The sequence below is a fragment of the Uranotaenia lowii genome, chromosome 2, assembly GCF_029784155.1.
Source record: "Uranotaenia lowii strain MFRU-FL chromosome 2, ASM2978415v1, whole genome shotgun sequence".
NCBI classification, from domain to species: Eukaryota; Metazoa; Arthropoda; class Insecta; order Diptera; family Culicidae; genus Uranotaenia; species Uranotaenia lowii.
Window position 1 is genome coordinate 310914442 of NC_073692.1, and position 18036 is coordinate 310932477.

Consider the following 18036-nt stretch of genomic DNA (forward strand, 5'->3'; position numbering starts at 1 on the left):
CCACTCGACCCATACAACTGCAGCTGAGACTCGCACCTGGGACGCGTTGAGTCACCTGGGACTCGGCGAACCGTTTGTACGTTGCCGAGCACCGATCGCCGACGCCGCCTCCATCGGGACGGCGGAGAATCAAATTGAGCTACTGGCCGAAAACCAAAAACGCAAGCGCTTGCTAGCACGTGTGTGCATTCAGGTTAGATAGATTAAGAGCATCTTTGTAACGACTAACCCACCATGGAATTCCAAATTATACCTACAAAGTCAAATTGAACTCTTTTTAGTGGTCATCGCAAACCGTGATCTTCCTTGTTCGGTCTTTCGCGTATCGGTAGTATAGGCTCTAGTGAGGAAAACCTTCAAAGGAAACCTCACTACCCTGAATGATTGTTGTTTTGCATTTGGAACGATCGTTAGTTTTGGGTTAATTCCTGTTTCGACTTGAACGCTATTTTTGGTTTCAAGACCTGCCCTGAGGTCTCTCAGCTGGGTACGGGTTTTCCAAAGGGACAAATTGCGACCCCACGGTGCTTTCGGATACCTGGCGCATGAAGTGGTGGTTCGTTCAAGGGATTGTCTCCTACTACCTTCCCCCCCGTTACATTTGGCGCCCAACTAACGGTTTATCTGAATTAGTAAATTTTTGAATTTTAGATCTTTTTCTCAGTAATAAGTTCATGTATGATAGTATATTTAAGATTGTGGGATTTCTACTGATCTAGTTTTTCACTTTAACACATATTTTTTTTTTCTTTAGCAATTTTTTATCTCAATTTTGATTGGAAGACGTGAACAGGTATTTCTCAATTAACAACTTTTTTCAGAAACGCAGTGGATGATTGTGTTTCTCATGTGGACTATTTTTTTTTCTTTAATTTAGTATTTTTGGCATTTTTTTCGTTATTATTTTATTTTCTTTATAAAATTCAATTTTTACATTTATTTCGATTTTGGAACTGGACTAAGTTATTTTCAATGAATTCTAATATTAAAAAACAACTCGAATCGTACATAAATCCGAACGATTTGCTGGAAGACGAGGTGAAATTTGAATTAAGCATTAGAAATTTGCCAATTTCGGTTGAAGCACCTCAGAACAGATCTGAACTACGAAAAGCTCAATTAGAGGAAATTCTTAAACCAAAAACGTCTTTTGCCAAAACATATATTGGTCAAGAGTTTAGAACGATTCAAACAAAAACGAAAGATTTGAAGCATTTACTTGAAACTTACCCCGATTCGCGTTACATTTCACGGTTACGTCACTGCCGACTAAGAGCAATTCGCGCGCATCCCTCAACTCGTGAGCAACAACGGCTTAAAGAAGAATTGATATCTGATATAGAAATTTTATTAGAGCGATACGGTAAACCGAGTGATCGTAGAGAAAATTTGCCCTCGGCGGGTCCTCAATTGAACTATTCACAGGACTTCTCGCGTAGTTTCGAAGAGAAAATGAATCAATTTACGTTTAGCCTCTCGGATATGTCGACCGCGAAAAAGAAAAAACCGGAAACTCCTACCACTTCAAATTTACCGCGAACCGAGAAAAGATTATCTTTTCATCCGTTACCGCAAGATTTAGAAGAAGGACTTCTCGATGAAGCTATTGGAGGCACAGAACCGACTGAAAAAGAAACCAATATTCCCCCCACGAATCTAGAACCAAATTTGAATTTTCCGTTTTACTCCAAAGAAGTTTTGCTACCGCGTAGAAAAGATCATCTCGAGAGAGATAGGAATGCTCAGGTCCCTCAAGCAATTCAGCTTAATCGTGCGTGGGAGGAACCTAGCATTAGGCAAGAACGAACGAATATCCCGAATACACAAAATTTGACTCAACAAAACGAAGCAACTACTTTCGATTTCGGTCCGCAGATGGAAGGTATCAAAAACGACATAAGCCAATTCATTCAGCAAACGTTAGCATCTCAAATGACCGAAATGATGGCTAAAATGTTGCCATTATTTGAGCAACAACGCGTAGAAACTCCGTCGCCGGTAGAAACGTTCTACAATGTTCCGTTAAGACCGCCACCGCAGTTAGCCAGATCACCCTCACCGATAAATAGACCCCCTCCGATTCCACCAAGACCTTTTCAGCCTCAGACTCCATTCAGAGAGAATGATTACTCTAGAAACTATCGGGTATCAATGGGTGAAACGAATCAATGGCAAGTTCCAATTTCGAAATGGAGAGTTCAGTTTAGTGGTGATTCTAAAGGTCCCACTGTAACTCAATTTATCAACAGAGTCGAAATTCTCGCAAACAGCAATAGAGTTTCTGAGCAAGATTTGCTCAATCAGGCGTTATTTTTTTTAGAGAAGGATCACAGGCTGAAGAATGGTACTATACTTTCCGTCATAAGTTTAATGATTGGACTTCATTCAAACACCAGCTTCGGTTACGATTTGAACAGCCTAACAAAGACGTTGTAATTGAAAGACAAATTCTTGATAGAAGACAACACCCGAATGAAACATTCAGCGCGTTCGTAATGGTTTTTGAAAAGTTAGCTCAACAATTAACAAAACCTATGTCAGAATCTAGAAAACTAGAAATCATATTGGAAAATTTGAAAGATGACTACAAACCATTCTTGACTTTTTATAGAATCGATCACATTGATGATTTGGTTACAATTTGCCACGCGTTAGACAAGTCTATGTACAGAACATATGCTCAAATTCCTAGATTCAGACCAAATCAAGTGAATAACGTAGAAGACGAACGTATCGAAACTCATGAGGAAGATTATCAAGAAATTAATGCTATTAATAGAACGAATTTCAAAGCTAAACCCGTTGAAAAACCGACACAATCTAACCCTGAGCTCACGGGAGCAATACCGAAAACGTCCGCGGAAAATATTTTATGCTGGAATTGTCGCCAGTTTGGACACTTCTGGAAAAGCTGTAGGCAACCAAAGAAAATTTTCTGCCACTTCTGTGGTTATATGAACGTTATCACAACTAATTGCCCTAATAATCATTTATTTCCCACCTCGAGACAGGAAAACCAATTCTCAGAAAGACAGTAGAGGGTTCTCTTTCTGATTCATTAAAAAATTGCCCTCAAAATGATTTTTCTAAATTTTCCAAGTCGTTTCAAATTCATACAAAACCTCATAAATGTCCTTGCATTGTAGTCGAGATTTTAGGTTCATCAATAGAAGGATTATTAGACTCCGGAGCTTCAGTCAGTATATTGAATTCGCCTGAATTAATTGCTAAACACGCTTTACAAATCCATCCAATCAATCTAAGAATTAAAACAGCAGATTCGTCGTCCCACAAATGTGAAGGCGTTGTATTCATTCCTTATACTTTCAACAAGCAAACAAATGTTGTTCCTACCCTTCTGGTTCCTCAAATATCTAAAACACTCATCCTCGGTATAGATTTCTGGTCCGCGTTTCAAATAAGACCAGCCATTTCGAAAGACGGTAATCTAGAGGAAATATCTAGTAGCGCTGAAATAAATTTTTTAGAAAATTATTTCACGAGTAACCAAGATGAAATTTTACTTACCATAGAACCAACTGGACCGGAGATTAGAGAAACAGAAAAGGTAGAAGATTCGACGTTAGAACTTCCTTTCCCAGAACACCCCGAAAATAATAAATTTAGCGCAATTATCACTGAGCATAATTTAACTCAACAAGAGAAAAATGAACTCGAATCAGTTATTAATTCATTGAAAAACATAAACGGTGGAAAACTAGGAAGGACGAATGTAATCTCTCATAAAATAGTTTTGAACGAAGGAGCTCAACCGAAAAAACCTCCTCAATATAGATGTTCCCCACATATTCAAAAGGAAATCGATAAAGAGATTGAACGTATGCTTGAACTCGACATAATAGAAGAATCTCACTCAGCGTGGTGCAATCCATTATTACCTGTGAAGAAGTCGTCCGGTGAATGGCGTAATATTTTCCCCCAAAATCGGAAAAACTTACCATCTTACAAGAAACTCACGATAGAGATCATTTCGGGCAACATAAAACTCTGAAAAAGCTCCAAGAAAGGTATTATTGGCCTGCTATGGAAGCAGAAGTGAAACGTTACTGCAATAATTGCGAAATATGTAAAAGAACGAAACATCCTAATATCAATAGAAAACCCCCGATGGGTAAGCAAAAACTAGCTTCAGTTCCGTGGCAAATCATCTCTGTTGACTTCGTTGGGCCTTTCCCAAGATCGCGTAACGGTAACACAGTCCTCGTGGTAGTAACCGACCTTTTTTCTAAATTCGTTTTAATACACGCGTTAAGAGAAGCAAAAACGACTCCCTTGATTAAGTTTCTCGAAGACATGGTATTTTTACTCTTTGGAGTGCCAGAAATTCTTATCTCCGATAATGGAGTCCAGTTTGTTTCAAAAGAATTTGAAAAATTTCTGAACAGGTATCATGTAACACATTGGCGAAATGCAAACTACCATCCTTGTAACAACCCAACGGAAAGGGTTAACAAAGTTATAGGATCAGCTATAAGAGCACACATTAAAGGCGATCATCAAAACTGGGACGCGGATATTCAAAAAGTGGCCATGGCAATACGTTCAGCAGTCCATGAGTCCACATCGTTCACACCGTATTTCATAAACTTCGGTCGAAACTTTATAGATTCAGGAAACGTTCACAAAGAACTTCGCGATGCCGGAAATGACGTAGATTACGAACCGCTAGAAGCAAATGCGAATATGAAAGTTATCTACGAGAATGTTAAATCAAATCTTAAAAAAGCTTACGATCGTTATTCGAAACATTACAATTTACGTTCCAACAAAAACCTCGAAAAATTTGACATAGGCGAAATAATAATGAAGAAAAATTTTGTACTATCCAACAAACTTAAGAAATTTTCAGCTAAATTAGCCGATACTTTTTCCCCCGCAAAAGTTGTAGGAAAAATAGGATCTACATGCTATGATCTTGAAGATCTTCAAGGAAATCGATTAGGTGTCTTTCACGCTTCAGACTTAATGAAGAAATAAATTTTCCACCAGCTATGTTTTGTTGCGAATCGCACAATAACTAAATCATTAAAAAAAAAACACAAGCACTTCCTGCTTGGAAGTACCCAATTTTAGAAAGGAAAATTATCTGAAGTGCGTCATCTTAAAACAGCAAATTCGGTTCGAGTGAAAATTTTAGATGATGTTCCTGTAAATAGAAGAAATTGTTAAGAAATTATGATAAAAAGACAAACACTGACCAATAATTTATTCATGCAACATAATATAAACAACAGTTTGATAAAATACAAAAATAGTTTGATCCCGCGTTTACCAGTCATCTTATAGTCCTTCCATCCTCAAATTGATTAATTTGTTAGTTTCAGATTTGTATGCCATACTCACCACAATCAGTCCAGTTTCCCATCGCTCTTTTAGCTTTAAATAGAAAAGCCAATTAAATCGAAACAAAATCGCAATAGCCCAAGTAGTAATCATGCATAAAGTCTAATTTGTCGTAACTTACCTCCATTCATAGCATAATTTATACTCACCACCTTCAATTCATTCAATAGCAATTCTCAATATTCATTTATTCTCAGTCCATAGTTTTGCAATCATAATTACCGTCCACTTATCATCAGTCCAGTAGATTTTTTGTTTAAATTATGCTCAAATTTATCGTTTATGTACTTAGATACATAAAACAAACAAAAAAGAGATTTCAATACATCATCACTGCAAACAAAAAACATCATTTTTTCCACCTCACATTTTTTTCATATTTTGAAAAACTTACCTCTTTCAGTCCGGATTACCTTGATACTTACCTGCTCATAGATTAATCATTGATTTTTTCAATCAATTTGTTTTCCGAATAGTTTTTTTCCTAAAAGAGATCAGAAATTGTCTTCCAATCATCATTTCAGAAGTTGTTGTCATTGTTTTGATTTTTAAACTTATCGTTTAGTTTGACAGTAAAGAAACTCACCATGCCATTACTTTACGTTTCAGTGCAAACCGGCCTCAATGTTGCAGGCACACGGAAATAATATTTCAAAGAAATGTTGCACAATGAAATGATGTTTGAATGAGAAAGGAATTTACTCGAAAAGATTCGAGAGTATTAATAAGTTTTTTTTGAATATGTGAGAAAGTTTTCTCAGGACAGACTTCAAAGAAAGTCTTTGGCGAAGTTTTCGCAGTAATCTGCTCCAAAAGATTGGAGGTTCCGATAAGGATGTTTTTCGTTTAGTTGAATCAGTGAAGTTATAATTATTAGTTTACATTATTTTAATATGGCATAAATGGTGACGATCTTTAGAAAATCCACAATCTATTTTGTTTGAATAAATAAGTCAAATTTTGATTCATAATCCAAAAAAAAAAAAAAAAAGAAAAAATGATCAGCTGCTTTGTTTTTGATAAAAAAAATAAATTCAGATACTTCATTTATTTTTTAACCGTTGGTGGGAGGAAGTGTAACGATGTTACATTTATTTCTCCTATTTTATTAACACTACCTTACGACAATGCCATAGCATCGTCAGCAGATGACGAAACCAAAGAAGCAGGAAATAAAACAGAATTCACGATACTCCTCGGGTCGTCATCGCTATCATGATGTAAAGCTTCTCTATCTTGGAAGGTCTCGTCCATTTGCCTTGTGACCACTAGACGAGTATCATCTAGGCCCGGCCAGTGAAACACTAAGAAAACGTGCTTCGGTAGTGTTGATACAGTTGTGAGTTAGGACTGTTAAGTAAGATCCAGTATAGTTTTACTTAATATAAAGTTTTATTCAAATAGGCTATAACGTCGATGTGCCACTGTACCTAAATAATAAAAACGAGATAGTGGCCAAAGAAAACATACTATCAGGTAAATGATTAACCTCAAAATGTTTTGCCTATAATTATAAGTTTGTAAATGAAATCTTTCGTAAACTTCTCGAAGATTGCCCTTCGAGAAGGGCGTTCCCGCCGGGACCGAAAAACGGCCGCAAAATAATACCCCTGGGCCAACATATCGTGGTCGTGCAACATCGTGACAAGTTCACGATAAGTCGAGTGTTACGTGTAACCAACATCATTTGACCGTGCGATACATCCGGGATGTTGGTGAGCGTCTAATTCACCATAGTACCCACTCGACCCATACAACTGCAGCTGAGACTCGCACCTGGGACGCGTTGAGTCACCTGGGACTCGGCGAACCGTTTGTACGTTGCCGAGCACCGATCGCCGACGCCGCCTCCATCGGGACGGCGGAGAATCAAATTGAGCTACTGGCCGAAAACCAAAAACGCAAGCGCTTGCTAGCACGTGTGTGCATTCAGGTTAGATAGATTAAGAGCATCTTTGTAACGACTAACCCACCATGGAATTCCAAATTATACCTACAAAGTCAAATTGAACTCTTTTTAGTGGTCATCGCAAACCGTGATCTTCCTTGTTCGGTCTTTCGCGTATCGGTAGTATAGGCTCTAGTGAGGAAAACCTTCAAAGGAAACCTCACTACCCTGAATGATTGTTGTTTTGCATTTGGAACGATCGTTAGTTTTGGGTTAATTCCTGTTTCGACTTGAACGCTATTTTTGGTTTCAAGACCTGCCCTGAGGTCTCTCAGCTGGGTACGGGTTTTCCAAAGGGACAAATTGCGACCCCACGGTGCTTTCGGGTACCTGGCGCATGAAGTGGTGGTTCGTTCAAGGGATTGTCTCCTACTACCTTCCCCCCCGTTACACGCTTTGTATGCTATTATTAAAAATCTCTTGGAAAGCTGAAAGTTTTCAGTGTATTTCTCGACAACGAATGTGCTTCAGGAAAATAACGAGTACAGCGATGACGCACTATTAAAGCTTCTCACTTCAGCTATAAAATTAATTTATGTTTTTTTATCCTGACTAGAACTTGGAGAATCACTTCTGCGAATATTATAATGTTTCTAAATATTGTGTTTTGATTCAGTTTATCAAACAAAACGTTGATTTTTGATTGATTATGTGTTACTTTTAAATAACAAACCTAATCACCCAGTAAAAGAATTTATAGTAATGTAAAAACAATTTTCACCACTATTCATCCCAACTTGTTCAATTGTTTAGAAAAATATGTATACATTGAATTGAACAAAATTTAGGCATTTTTAATAAGTTAAACAATTGAAAATTACTGAAAAACGCAAAAAAAATAAACACCACAAAGGTTAAAATGCCTTTTTCACTTTTATTATGATGTTTAAAATCTTGCGAGGCAACTTACTAATTATTAGATTAATTTATTTCACTAACAATCACAATAAAAAAAAAATCAGGGATAAAACGATAAACTAACCTTGATCAGATGGATTGAACTTCGCGATCCATGATCAAGATAACTACTAGAAGTTAAACATGGCTTGATGATGCAATCCATCAAAGCTTAATTTATGTGTTTTATGATGGTAGTAATTTTTTTGTAGATTTATCTATATATATAAAAATGAATTTCTGTCTGTCTGTCTGTCTGTCTGTCTGTCTGTCTGTCTGTCTGTCTGTCTGTCTGTCTGTCTGTCTGTCTGTCTGTCTGTCTGTCTGTCTGTCTGTCTGTCTGTCTGTCTGTTCCCTATAGACTCGGAAACTACTGAACCGATATGCGTGAAACTTGGCAGGTGGGGGTATTGGAGGCAGGGGAAGGTTCCTATTATGGTTTGAGACCCCTCCCTCTTTCATGAAGGGGGGGAGGGGCCTCCCAAACAAAAGACAATTTTTTGCATAACTCGAGAACCCATCAAGTAAATGGTATCAAATTTGGCATGGGGTGGTAATTGGGAACGGGGAATATTTCTATGAATAAGAGGTACCCCTCCCTCTTTTTAGTGGGGAGATAGGAAGGAGGGAGGGGCCCTATCTTACAATTTTTTACATAACTCGAGAACTAATCAAGATACTGGAATCAAATTTGGCATGGGAGGGTATTGGAACACAGGAAATGTTTCTATGGTTATTTTTACCCCTCCCCTTTCTCAGTGGGGATATAGGCAGGGAGGGGGGGGGGTCTTCTATACAGTTTTAATTGCATAACTTGAGAACTATTTGAGCAAATGGAACCAAATTTGGCTTGGAGGAGTATTTGGGTACGAGAAAGGGTTCTATGAATATTTGATACCCTTTGTTTCTTTTTGTGGAGAGATAGAAAGGGGGGAGGGGGCTCCTTTACATTTTCCAGCAAAATTGGAAAACTTATAAAGTAAATGGATCTAAATTTGGCATGGAAGGATTTTGAATACGAGAAATGTCTCTATGATATTTTGAGAACCCTCTGTTCTTCCTGTGGGGAAATTTTAAGGGGGGAGGGTGCAGCCATACAATTTATCTCATCACTCGAGAACTTATCCAGCAAATGGAATCCCACTTGGCAGGGTATTTAAGTAGTAACGAGGAATGTTCCTATCAATATTTGGTACTACTGCCTCCTTCCAGTGGGGTGATAGGAAGGAGAGAAGGGGGCTCAGTTACAATTTTTCAGACAACTTGAGAACTTATCGAGCAAACGGAAACAAATTTTATATGAAAGGACATTCGGATACGATAAATGGTTATATGCTTATTCAAGACACCTTTCTCCTTCAATTGAGGATAACCTTAGGGAAGAGGAGAGCTCACATAAAATTGTTTTGTATAAACCAAGAACTTATAAATCAAATGGAACCAAATATGACATGGGAAATCAATTGGGTACGAGAAATGGTTTTATGATTATTTGAAATACCATATTTTTTCCAATGGGTACATAAGAAATGGGAAGGGGGTTCAAAACAATTTTCTTGGTATAGAAGTAATCAAGCAAAAAAATTCAAATTTGTAACAAGTGCTCGGTTAGTAGTGTCAGTGGTTGTTGATCTCTAATTCGTGATAATGTGTAAATGTGCCAAGAAGACACTGTATTTGTGGAGGAATCGCTCTGCGTTGGAGTCCACCCCTGAACCCCTACGCACCAACCCGAAAAGCAACTGTCAACGGCAAGTTCTGAACCTCACGACCAGATGGCGCTGTTTTAATGCGGCGAAAAGGCGAGGCGAATCGAGTATCAGGATGGGGCGAAAGAACGATGACGTCTCAAGTCATTATACGCGGCTACAGGGCCAATGACCTGCCATAAATCGGCCATTTCACTGCAGTAGCCAAAGACGCCAGCACGCAACGGCGCAAATTACGCTTATATATTGTGCTAGTAGTGAAAACACGGAATCCGGAAGTGCTAGATTCCAGGGTATCCAGGTAAATACGGAACCATGCCCTGTAGCAGCTGTGACAACCGTTCTTCAACGCCATTCTAATACCCCATCCTGATACCCCATAGGACCCCGAGGTTTTACCTTTGTGAAAGGTGTTGTTCGTCCCGAGTGAAATCCGCCATTGCTGCCATCGCTCCCTAATCCAGTGGCCATAACTCAGCGAAGCGCTATTACCGCCTAAATCTACCTACGGTCAGCCACCGAGGCTTCGGTCCGTCAACTACCCGAGCATCGGTCAGTGATTGCTGTGAAGGTCTCCCGCCGGTGTTTCCCAAGATCGTCAGCTCGTCAACAACGCAGCTGAGGTTACCGACCTACAACCAACTTGGTCCGGTATTGGGCTTGGTAAACCGTCAGGCCGGTTAGACGAAGGAGGTGTATCGCCGTTCAACCGACGCATCCGTGGTGCCATTGCAGATACGAGGTAGGAGGTAGACATAAGGGGGGGGACGTTGTCCCAAGTGTGCACTTACCAAAACCAGGGTAGAAATAAACGTGGGAGGTTTCAAAGCAGATAAGGTGTTTTCTTGGCTAGCCGAATCGTCTCTTAGCTTAAGCCGACCCTGAGGCATATATAGGGGAGTTTCAGCACCGCTGAACCCGCTAGCCGACACATTTGTTATACTTGGCGCCCATAACGTAAAAGTTGCTTTTGCGATTTGGATACGCTCGGCAGACACTTTTCTCTGAAGCCACTTCTGCTTGGGTCTCTGGGAAAACGCCCAGAACCTCTTGGAAATTTGCCTTAACACACTACACCTAGTGGGAAACAACCAGTTCGAATTCGATTTGTTTCCGATTCGAGGGGTCTTGGACATCCAAAGAAATTTCGAATAGTAACCAACTAGTTGAAAACGTTTTGAAAAACATTTTAGGTCGAAGATAAAATTTTCTCGGAAATCCGGAAAATTTTCTTTCTCGGTGGGGGGTGGAAAAGAGAATTCAAACAAGAACCCAAACCCAATCAATTTTATTCCCCTCATCTTATTACTAGTCAACTTTTGCTATTCGATTTTGATTGTCGTTTTTTTAAACTGTTTTGTCTGTGCTTACGTTTCTTAAACTTAATAGTCAAATTTGAAAATTTTAATTTATTATAGTTTTGTAACCCACTACCCAAACGTTTTATTCTAGTCGCATTGTACTGTATCGTTTGTGATTGGATAAATTTTTGTTAAAGCTTATTTTTGTACTTTTTAGCTTAGATTTTAAAAATTGTGGAGCGTAATTAGGAAAATTAGTAAATTCAAAGTAAATTTTATTCACCTGTGATATTAAAACTATGGAGATGTCACACCTTCTCTCGCAGTACCACGCGTTGAACCCAGCTCATCTCACCATCGATGAACTCGAGCATGAGCTTAACATCCGGAAAATTCCGTTCGATCCGAGCATGACGCGCAGCCAGTGCGAGCGGTTGTTGCGTATCGACCTGAAAAGCGAAAAAAATAAATTAAATGTGGTTCATGAATTCGTTAGTGATTCGATTGAGGAGGAACTAGCGGTGTGCCAGGATAAGCTCTATTCTATTTCCGGCTTTCTGGAGGGCAGGAGAGCGAAAAAAGCACCTGAGCAGAGCTTCAAGACTAGGATTCTTCATATCCTTTTTCGAATGGAGCGGTTGAAAATCCAAACCACTTCGGAAAAGGATTTGGAATCTCTGGCCTCGATTGCTGGCGAATGTCTTAGACTGTTCAGAGTGTTCTTTTCGTTCACCTCTCACCTTCCAGAAGTCCGGGAGGCAGAGTTAGCTTATATAAATGGTAGCATAAATCAAGCTCGTGAACAGATCGCGCAAAATAGTGATCGCGAAACACAAAATGAGGTCGTTAACGTGGACGAACCGGATAAAAGGGTTGAGCATGAGAACGACGGAGATGATGAAGCGACTGGTAATGATGGCTCGGACGACTCCGATGACGAGTCAGATCTGGCTGCCGAATGCAAACAGATGTTGACGGTTATGTCCCAGATGATGAAGCGTGTTCAGGCTTTAGAAACAAAAATTAATAATAAAAAGAAGAACTCAAAGAAGCCTTCGAACAGCACTCTCAGGGACAATAACCAGAACCGGAAGAAGAATTCGGAAGGAGACCAACCGAAGGACTTCTTAGAATGGCTAAAGGATCGAAACAGCTCAATGGGAAGTTCGAGGCCAAGAGAGCAGGAAAGGAAGGCGGATCCGGTGCTCAACGGTCACCGTTTGCAGGACAAACGATTCCCAGTCCATAAGTGGTCCGTCAAGTATGACGGAATGGACAACGGAAGGAGGCTGAACGAATTCGTGAAGGAGGTTGAATTCAACGCCCGATCGGAAGGATTCACGCAGGTCGAACTTCTGAAGTTCGCTCATCACCTGTTCACTGACAAAGCCAGAGCCTGGTACATGGAGGTGAGCAGCTACGGAAGAATCCACAGCTGGGACGAGTTAGTCGCGGAACTAAAGAACGAGTTCTTACCTGTAGACATGGACTACGTTTACGAACGGCAGGCTTGTAACCGTCGACAGGGAGCCAGGGAGAAATTCCAAGACTACTACCTGGACATGGTGCGGATCTTCCGTAGTCTTTCCATTCCGTGGGACGAAAAACGTCGGTTCGATTTGCTGTTCCGGAACACCCGCGAGGACTGTCGAATCGCCATGTTAGCCGCAAACGTCAACTCGATTCCTAAAATGAAAGATTTTGGTAAACGTTTTGACTCAATAAACTGGCAGTTGTACTCCAGGAAGGACAGTCGTTTTGTGGGTAGGTCAGCTCAGGTCGAAGAAGTGAGCCAAAATCATTCTGTCAGGCCCAAAGAAAGTAGATGGCAAAACTCTGGCCAAAATCGGGACAGAGGTCAATCGTCCAAGCCGGAAGGAATCCGGATTTTCCGCAAGAACTCCGATAAGCCTCTCTTTATTCCAAGAGACGGGAAAAATGATAACAGGGAGAGAGAAAAAGCGAAAACTGAAATCGCACCGACACAGAGGAGTTCAGTTCCTGGTCCCAGTGGAACCAATGTCCTGCAACGGATTGTTAATGCTTACATTCCGCCTCGGCGGGATGTCTGCCTTAACTGTCACGTGGAAGGTCATGGGTTCATGGACTGTGACAAGGAAATGAACTGCTTCTGTGCACGGTGTGGATTTCCGGGATTTTTCGCTAAAGAATGCCCTTACTGCCAATCAAAAAACGTGGCAAAGACTGCCCAGTGAGGCCGGGCAGTCTTTTAGAAAACCAAGCTGGACCTCACCATCTAGAGGCAAGTTGTCCGAAAGAAATTCTTCACCAGCTAGGCTATTCGCAAGTGGGAGAAGACGTTAAAGAGAATTTCGAGATTGCAACATTGCTCGTCAACCTCGATAACGATTCTCGACCATTTGCGAAAGTCGAACTGATGGGAATTTCTGTCGTGGGCCTTCTAGATAGTGGGGCATCCAAGACTATTTTAGGAATAGGAAGTAGGAAACTGATTAAAATGTTAAAATTGAAAATAATACCCACCAACATCAAACTCTCAACAGCTGGAGGCCAACATCTGGAGGTCATAGGGGCCGTAGATATCCCGGTCACCTTCAATGGGGTCACCAGGTTGTTGTCCGTACTTGTCGCCCCCGATTTGAACCGGCGATGCATCCTGGGCTACGATTTCTGGCGGAAGTTCGGGATACGTCCAACTCTGCAGGAATCCGTAGAGTCACTGGATGGCGAAGCTGGTACAAATCTGGAGGAAGATGAGGAAAGATTAAGTGACGATCAAAAGAGGCAGTTGGATGATGTCAAGGAGATGTTTCTTGTGGCAGGTCCAGGCAAGTTTGGAGAAACAAAGCTGTTGGAGCACAGGATCGAACTCAAGGATGAGTTCATCCATTCAGAACCGGTTAGAAAGAACCCATACCCCTGGAGCCCGGAAATCCAACGCAAGATTCATCTTGCCGTCGACAAAATGTTGGCGGAGGACATCATCGAACCGTCGGAGTCCGACTGGTCTCTTCCGATCGTCCCGGTATCGAAACGAGACAGCGATGAGGTTCGGCTCTGTTTGGATGCGAGGAAACTGAACGAACGCACCAAACGAGACGCGTACCCCCTCCCACATCAGAATAGAATTCTGAGCCACCTGGGAAAGTTCAAATATCTTTCAACGATTGATCTTTCTCAGGCCTTTCTTCAAATACCGCTCCATCCAGATTCACGGAAATTTACGGCTTTTTCAGTACCCGGACGAGGTTTGTTCCATTTCCGGCGACTCGCATACGGTCTAGCTAACAGTCCGGCAAGCTTGAGCAAGGTCATGGATCGAACACTCGGTCACGGGGCACTGGAGCCGTACATTTTCGTGTATCTGGATGACATTGTAGTGGTCAGCGCGACATTTGAGGACCATATTTTAAAACTGCGTGAGCTTGCGAGTCGGCTACGTAAGGCGAACTTATTTATTAACATAAATAAATCTAACTTCTGCTGCCACGAACTACCGTATTTGGGATATATCTTGTCCAGAGAAGGACTTCGCCCAAACCCAGATCGTATTCAAGCGATCTTGGGATTTGAGGTGCCCAACTCGGTAAGATCCCTCCGTAGATTCCTCGGTATGGCAAACTACTACCGTAGGTTTATCTCAAACTTCAGCGAACTCACTGCACCTCTCACGGACTTGTTGAAAAACAAGCCCAAGAAGGTGCAGTGGAACGACGCAGCAGAAGGAGCTTTTCAAGCCATCAAGGAGCGGCTCATCACAGCCCCGGTGATGGCTAACCCCGACTTTAGCAAACCATTTTGCGTACAAACGGACGCTAGCGACACCGCGCTCGCAGGAGTACTCACGCAAGTCCAAGGGGGTTTAGAACGGGTCATCGCGTTTCACTCGGAGAAGCTGAAAGGAGCCGAGTTAAATTATCATGCAGCGGAGAAGGAAGGGCTTGCCGCTCTCCGCTGCATCGAGAAATTTCGGTGCTACATCGAGGGCACACATTTTACGCTAATTACGGATTCATCGGCGTTATCCTTCATCATGCGAGCGAAATGGAAGTCCTCATCGCGTCTCAGCAGATGGAGTATAACGCTCCAGCAGTACGACATGGACGTGAAACATCGTAAAGGGAAGGAAAATGTCGTGCCCGATGCCCTATCACGCTCGATTGAATCGCTGGAGCCGGTTCTGGAGGACGAGTGGTACCGGAACTTGTATCAGGCTGTTCAACAGGATCCGGAAAAGTACATCGACTTCCGAATCGAAAGCCGGAAGTTGTACAAGCTCGTGGCGTCTAAATCTGATGTTCTCGACTATGCGTTTGCTTGGAAGGAGTGCATCCCGAAATCCCAACGGATTCGAGTGATGCAACAGGAGCACGACGAAAAGCTGCACATTGGGTACGAGAAATGCATCGAGTACATCAAACGACGCTTCTATTGGCCACGAATGTCCGCTGATCTAAAAAAGTACCTTGCTCAGTGCGACGCGTGCAAAGAAAATAAGCACCCCACACACTCCACTGTTCCCGAGATGGGGAAACAGCGGATTGCGACCAGACCTTTCCAGATTGTGTGCATGGATTACATACAATCTCTTCCCAGAAGCAAGCAGGGCAATGCACACCTACTTGTAGTTCTTGACTTGTTCTCGAAGTACTGCCTGCTTGTTCCTGTGAAGAAGATTGCTTCGGGTAGTCTGTGCACCATTCTGGAAGAGCAATGGTTTCGCAAACTGTCTGTTCCCCAAATCATTATTTCAGACAATGCATCAACATTTCTGTCCAAGGAATTTCAGGCTCTACTTCAGAAATACGAAGTCCAACACTGGGCCAACGCGCGCCATCGAAGCCAGGCGAATCCCGCCGAACGTCTCAACCGCACTATAAATGCGATGATCCGATCGTACGTGCGCATCGATCAACGAATGTGGGACTGTCGTATTTCAGAAGTTCAGCACGTACTCAACAACACGATTCACGCAACAACAAAATACACGCCACATCGCATCGTTTTCGGCAACGAAATCATCTCCCGAGGAACGGACTTCGTGCTTGAACCGGAGTCAAGTTTAACGGAAGATGAACGAATAGCAAAATTCAAAACCATTAATCGAAAAGTTTGGGAAATTGTTTGTGAAAACTTGCGATCAGCTCACGAAAGTACTAAGAAAAGATACGACTTACGCCGCAAAAACTATTCACCCACTTTTAATATAGGGCAAAGGGTCTTTAAAAGATCGTTCAAACAGTCTTCAGCCGGAAACGACTTCAATGCCAAACTTGGGCCGGTCTATGTGCCCTGCGTAGTCTTGGCCAAAAGAGGCACTAGCTCCTATGAAGTGGGCGACATGAACGGACGTTCGTTGGGAATATTTTCGGCCAGCGATCTGCGCGCATAAAATTCATGAACTCGAAACTCTATTAATTTCTCATACATTCTATTTCCCAACTTTGTGTATGGGTATGAGACTCAAAAGGCATTAAAAATAAAACAAGGGAACCTAACAAACAAAAAAATGGCACTTGGGGAGAAAACAGAATTCTTAAAATAACTCACCTAGAATTCGGCCTTGGATCCTTGCCTGAGTGAAGAGTGACATCAGTTCCGTCAAATGCAGCTACATCCGTGCACTGTCACAAAGGTGATGCGCAAGTAGTCAACGTCGTCTAAAATCCTAAAAAAAAATATATTTTAATCATTTTTTTTTCCAAAAACCAAACCAACATCGTTCGTAGCACAACAACAAAACAAAGTCGGTGAAGGTGCGTGCAACATGATTAATCGCAGGGAATGTTGCATTGCACTTCATGATACATAAGTGTTGTATCAGCGCGTCAGAATGTTGCAGGTTGGATCCCGGTTGTGTTGCACTATACTCACACACAGTTATTTTGGCGGTAGCCAACACACGAAACACGTCATCGAACCCCTGGCTTTCCGTACCTCCCAGAGAAATAAAACACCTTTGGCTGGGGCAGGGAAGGAATCAAGCCAACCGTCGTTCTCCGTGTGGCAAACCTCTCGGGCCAGGAAATTAGAACCACCATCGGTCTATGAAAGCGGAGGGGGCTGCGCAGTAGGTGCAGACTATTCCCGATTTCAGCATACCTATCTCGGGAACGTCCAGTACCTGCTTCGGAGTTTCACCAGCCGGAAATACGAAAAGACAGAAACCTGAAAAAGGAAAAAAAAAAAAAAAGATTAGTAACGAAGTGAAAATTCGTGTTTTCACCTTTAATGTGAATTTGTGGGATGAAACAACACATTCCAAAGATCATTGGCCAACTCTTCGTCGACGAAACGTCTTCAAAATGATAATTATTTCCCCATAAATTCACAGTAATGGGAAATTCGCTTAATTTCAATGAAGTACTTACCACGTTGCTCCATCACGGTGAAATTTTTCTTGTTTTGATCATTCCTTTTTTCCACCTATCCGCTGCTCGAGAAATGTCATTCAGCTTTAGTACAGTGTTTTAGTACACCCACGTTCACAGATAAAACAACGCATCGCGCAACATTAAATGAGTACTTTTGAATAAATATTTGTTGCACACCGTAAAATGGTGTAAATTTGTAATGTTTCCGGATTTTAAATTATTTTAGTATGTTAGTATGTAATTTTTTTTGTTATTTTATGCATGTTATGGGTGTTATTTATTGAATTCGTAGTTTTAAGTAGGTTTTTATCTTTAATTTAAATAATTTTAATTCGTTTTCAACAAAGTTGGTCAGTAGCTCAGTATGTGGGATCGCTGGAGACCGGAGTCGAAGACGTTGATGGTCAGTAAAGGTTTACCTCTAAACAGCGCGGAGTTGATTTATCAACGTTGATGCCTTA

The 18036-nt window shown here is 41.4% G+C and overlaps 1 protein-coding gene and 1 long non-coding RNA gene across 2 annotated transcripts; one reads left to right on the forward strand and one right to left on the reverse strand.

The window, feature by feature from the left end:
• Nucleotides 1-930: 930 nt before the first annotated feature.
• On the forward strand, nt 931-7624 carry LOC129749105 (uncharacterized). The gene is made up of 3 exons (XM_055743970.1): nt 931-6703; nt 6769-6840; nt 6916-7624. The coding sequence occupies exon 1, from the start codon at nt 973-975 to the stop codon at nt 2434-2436; it is 1464 nt and encodes a 487-aa protein (XP_055599945.1). The 5' UTR covers nt 931-972; the 3' UTR covers nt 2437-6703; nt 6769-6840; nt 6916-7624.
• A 2058-nt stretch (nt 7625-9682) lies between these two features.
• On the reverse strand, nt 9683-17622 carry LOC129746981 (uncharacterized). The gene is made up of 6 exons (XR_008737427.1): nt 17573-17622; nt 17076-17369; nt 16752-16869; nt 13725-13944; nt 12696-12905; nt 9683-11668 (listed from the first exon to the last, which is right to left on the reverse strand). It is a non-coding gene; the product is annotated as an uncharacterized LOC129746981 (long non-coding RNA).
• Nucleotides 17623-18036: the final 414 nt, after the last annotated feature.

Bases quoted from the DNA above. Each gene is read 5' to 3' on its own strand.
- LOC129749105 (XM_055743970.1), top strand. From the start codon at position 973: ATGAATTCTAATATTAAAAAACAACTCGAATCGTACATAAATCCGAAC.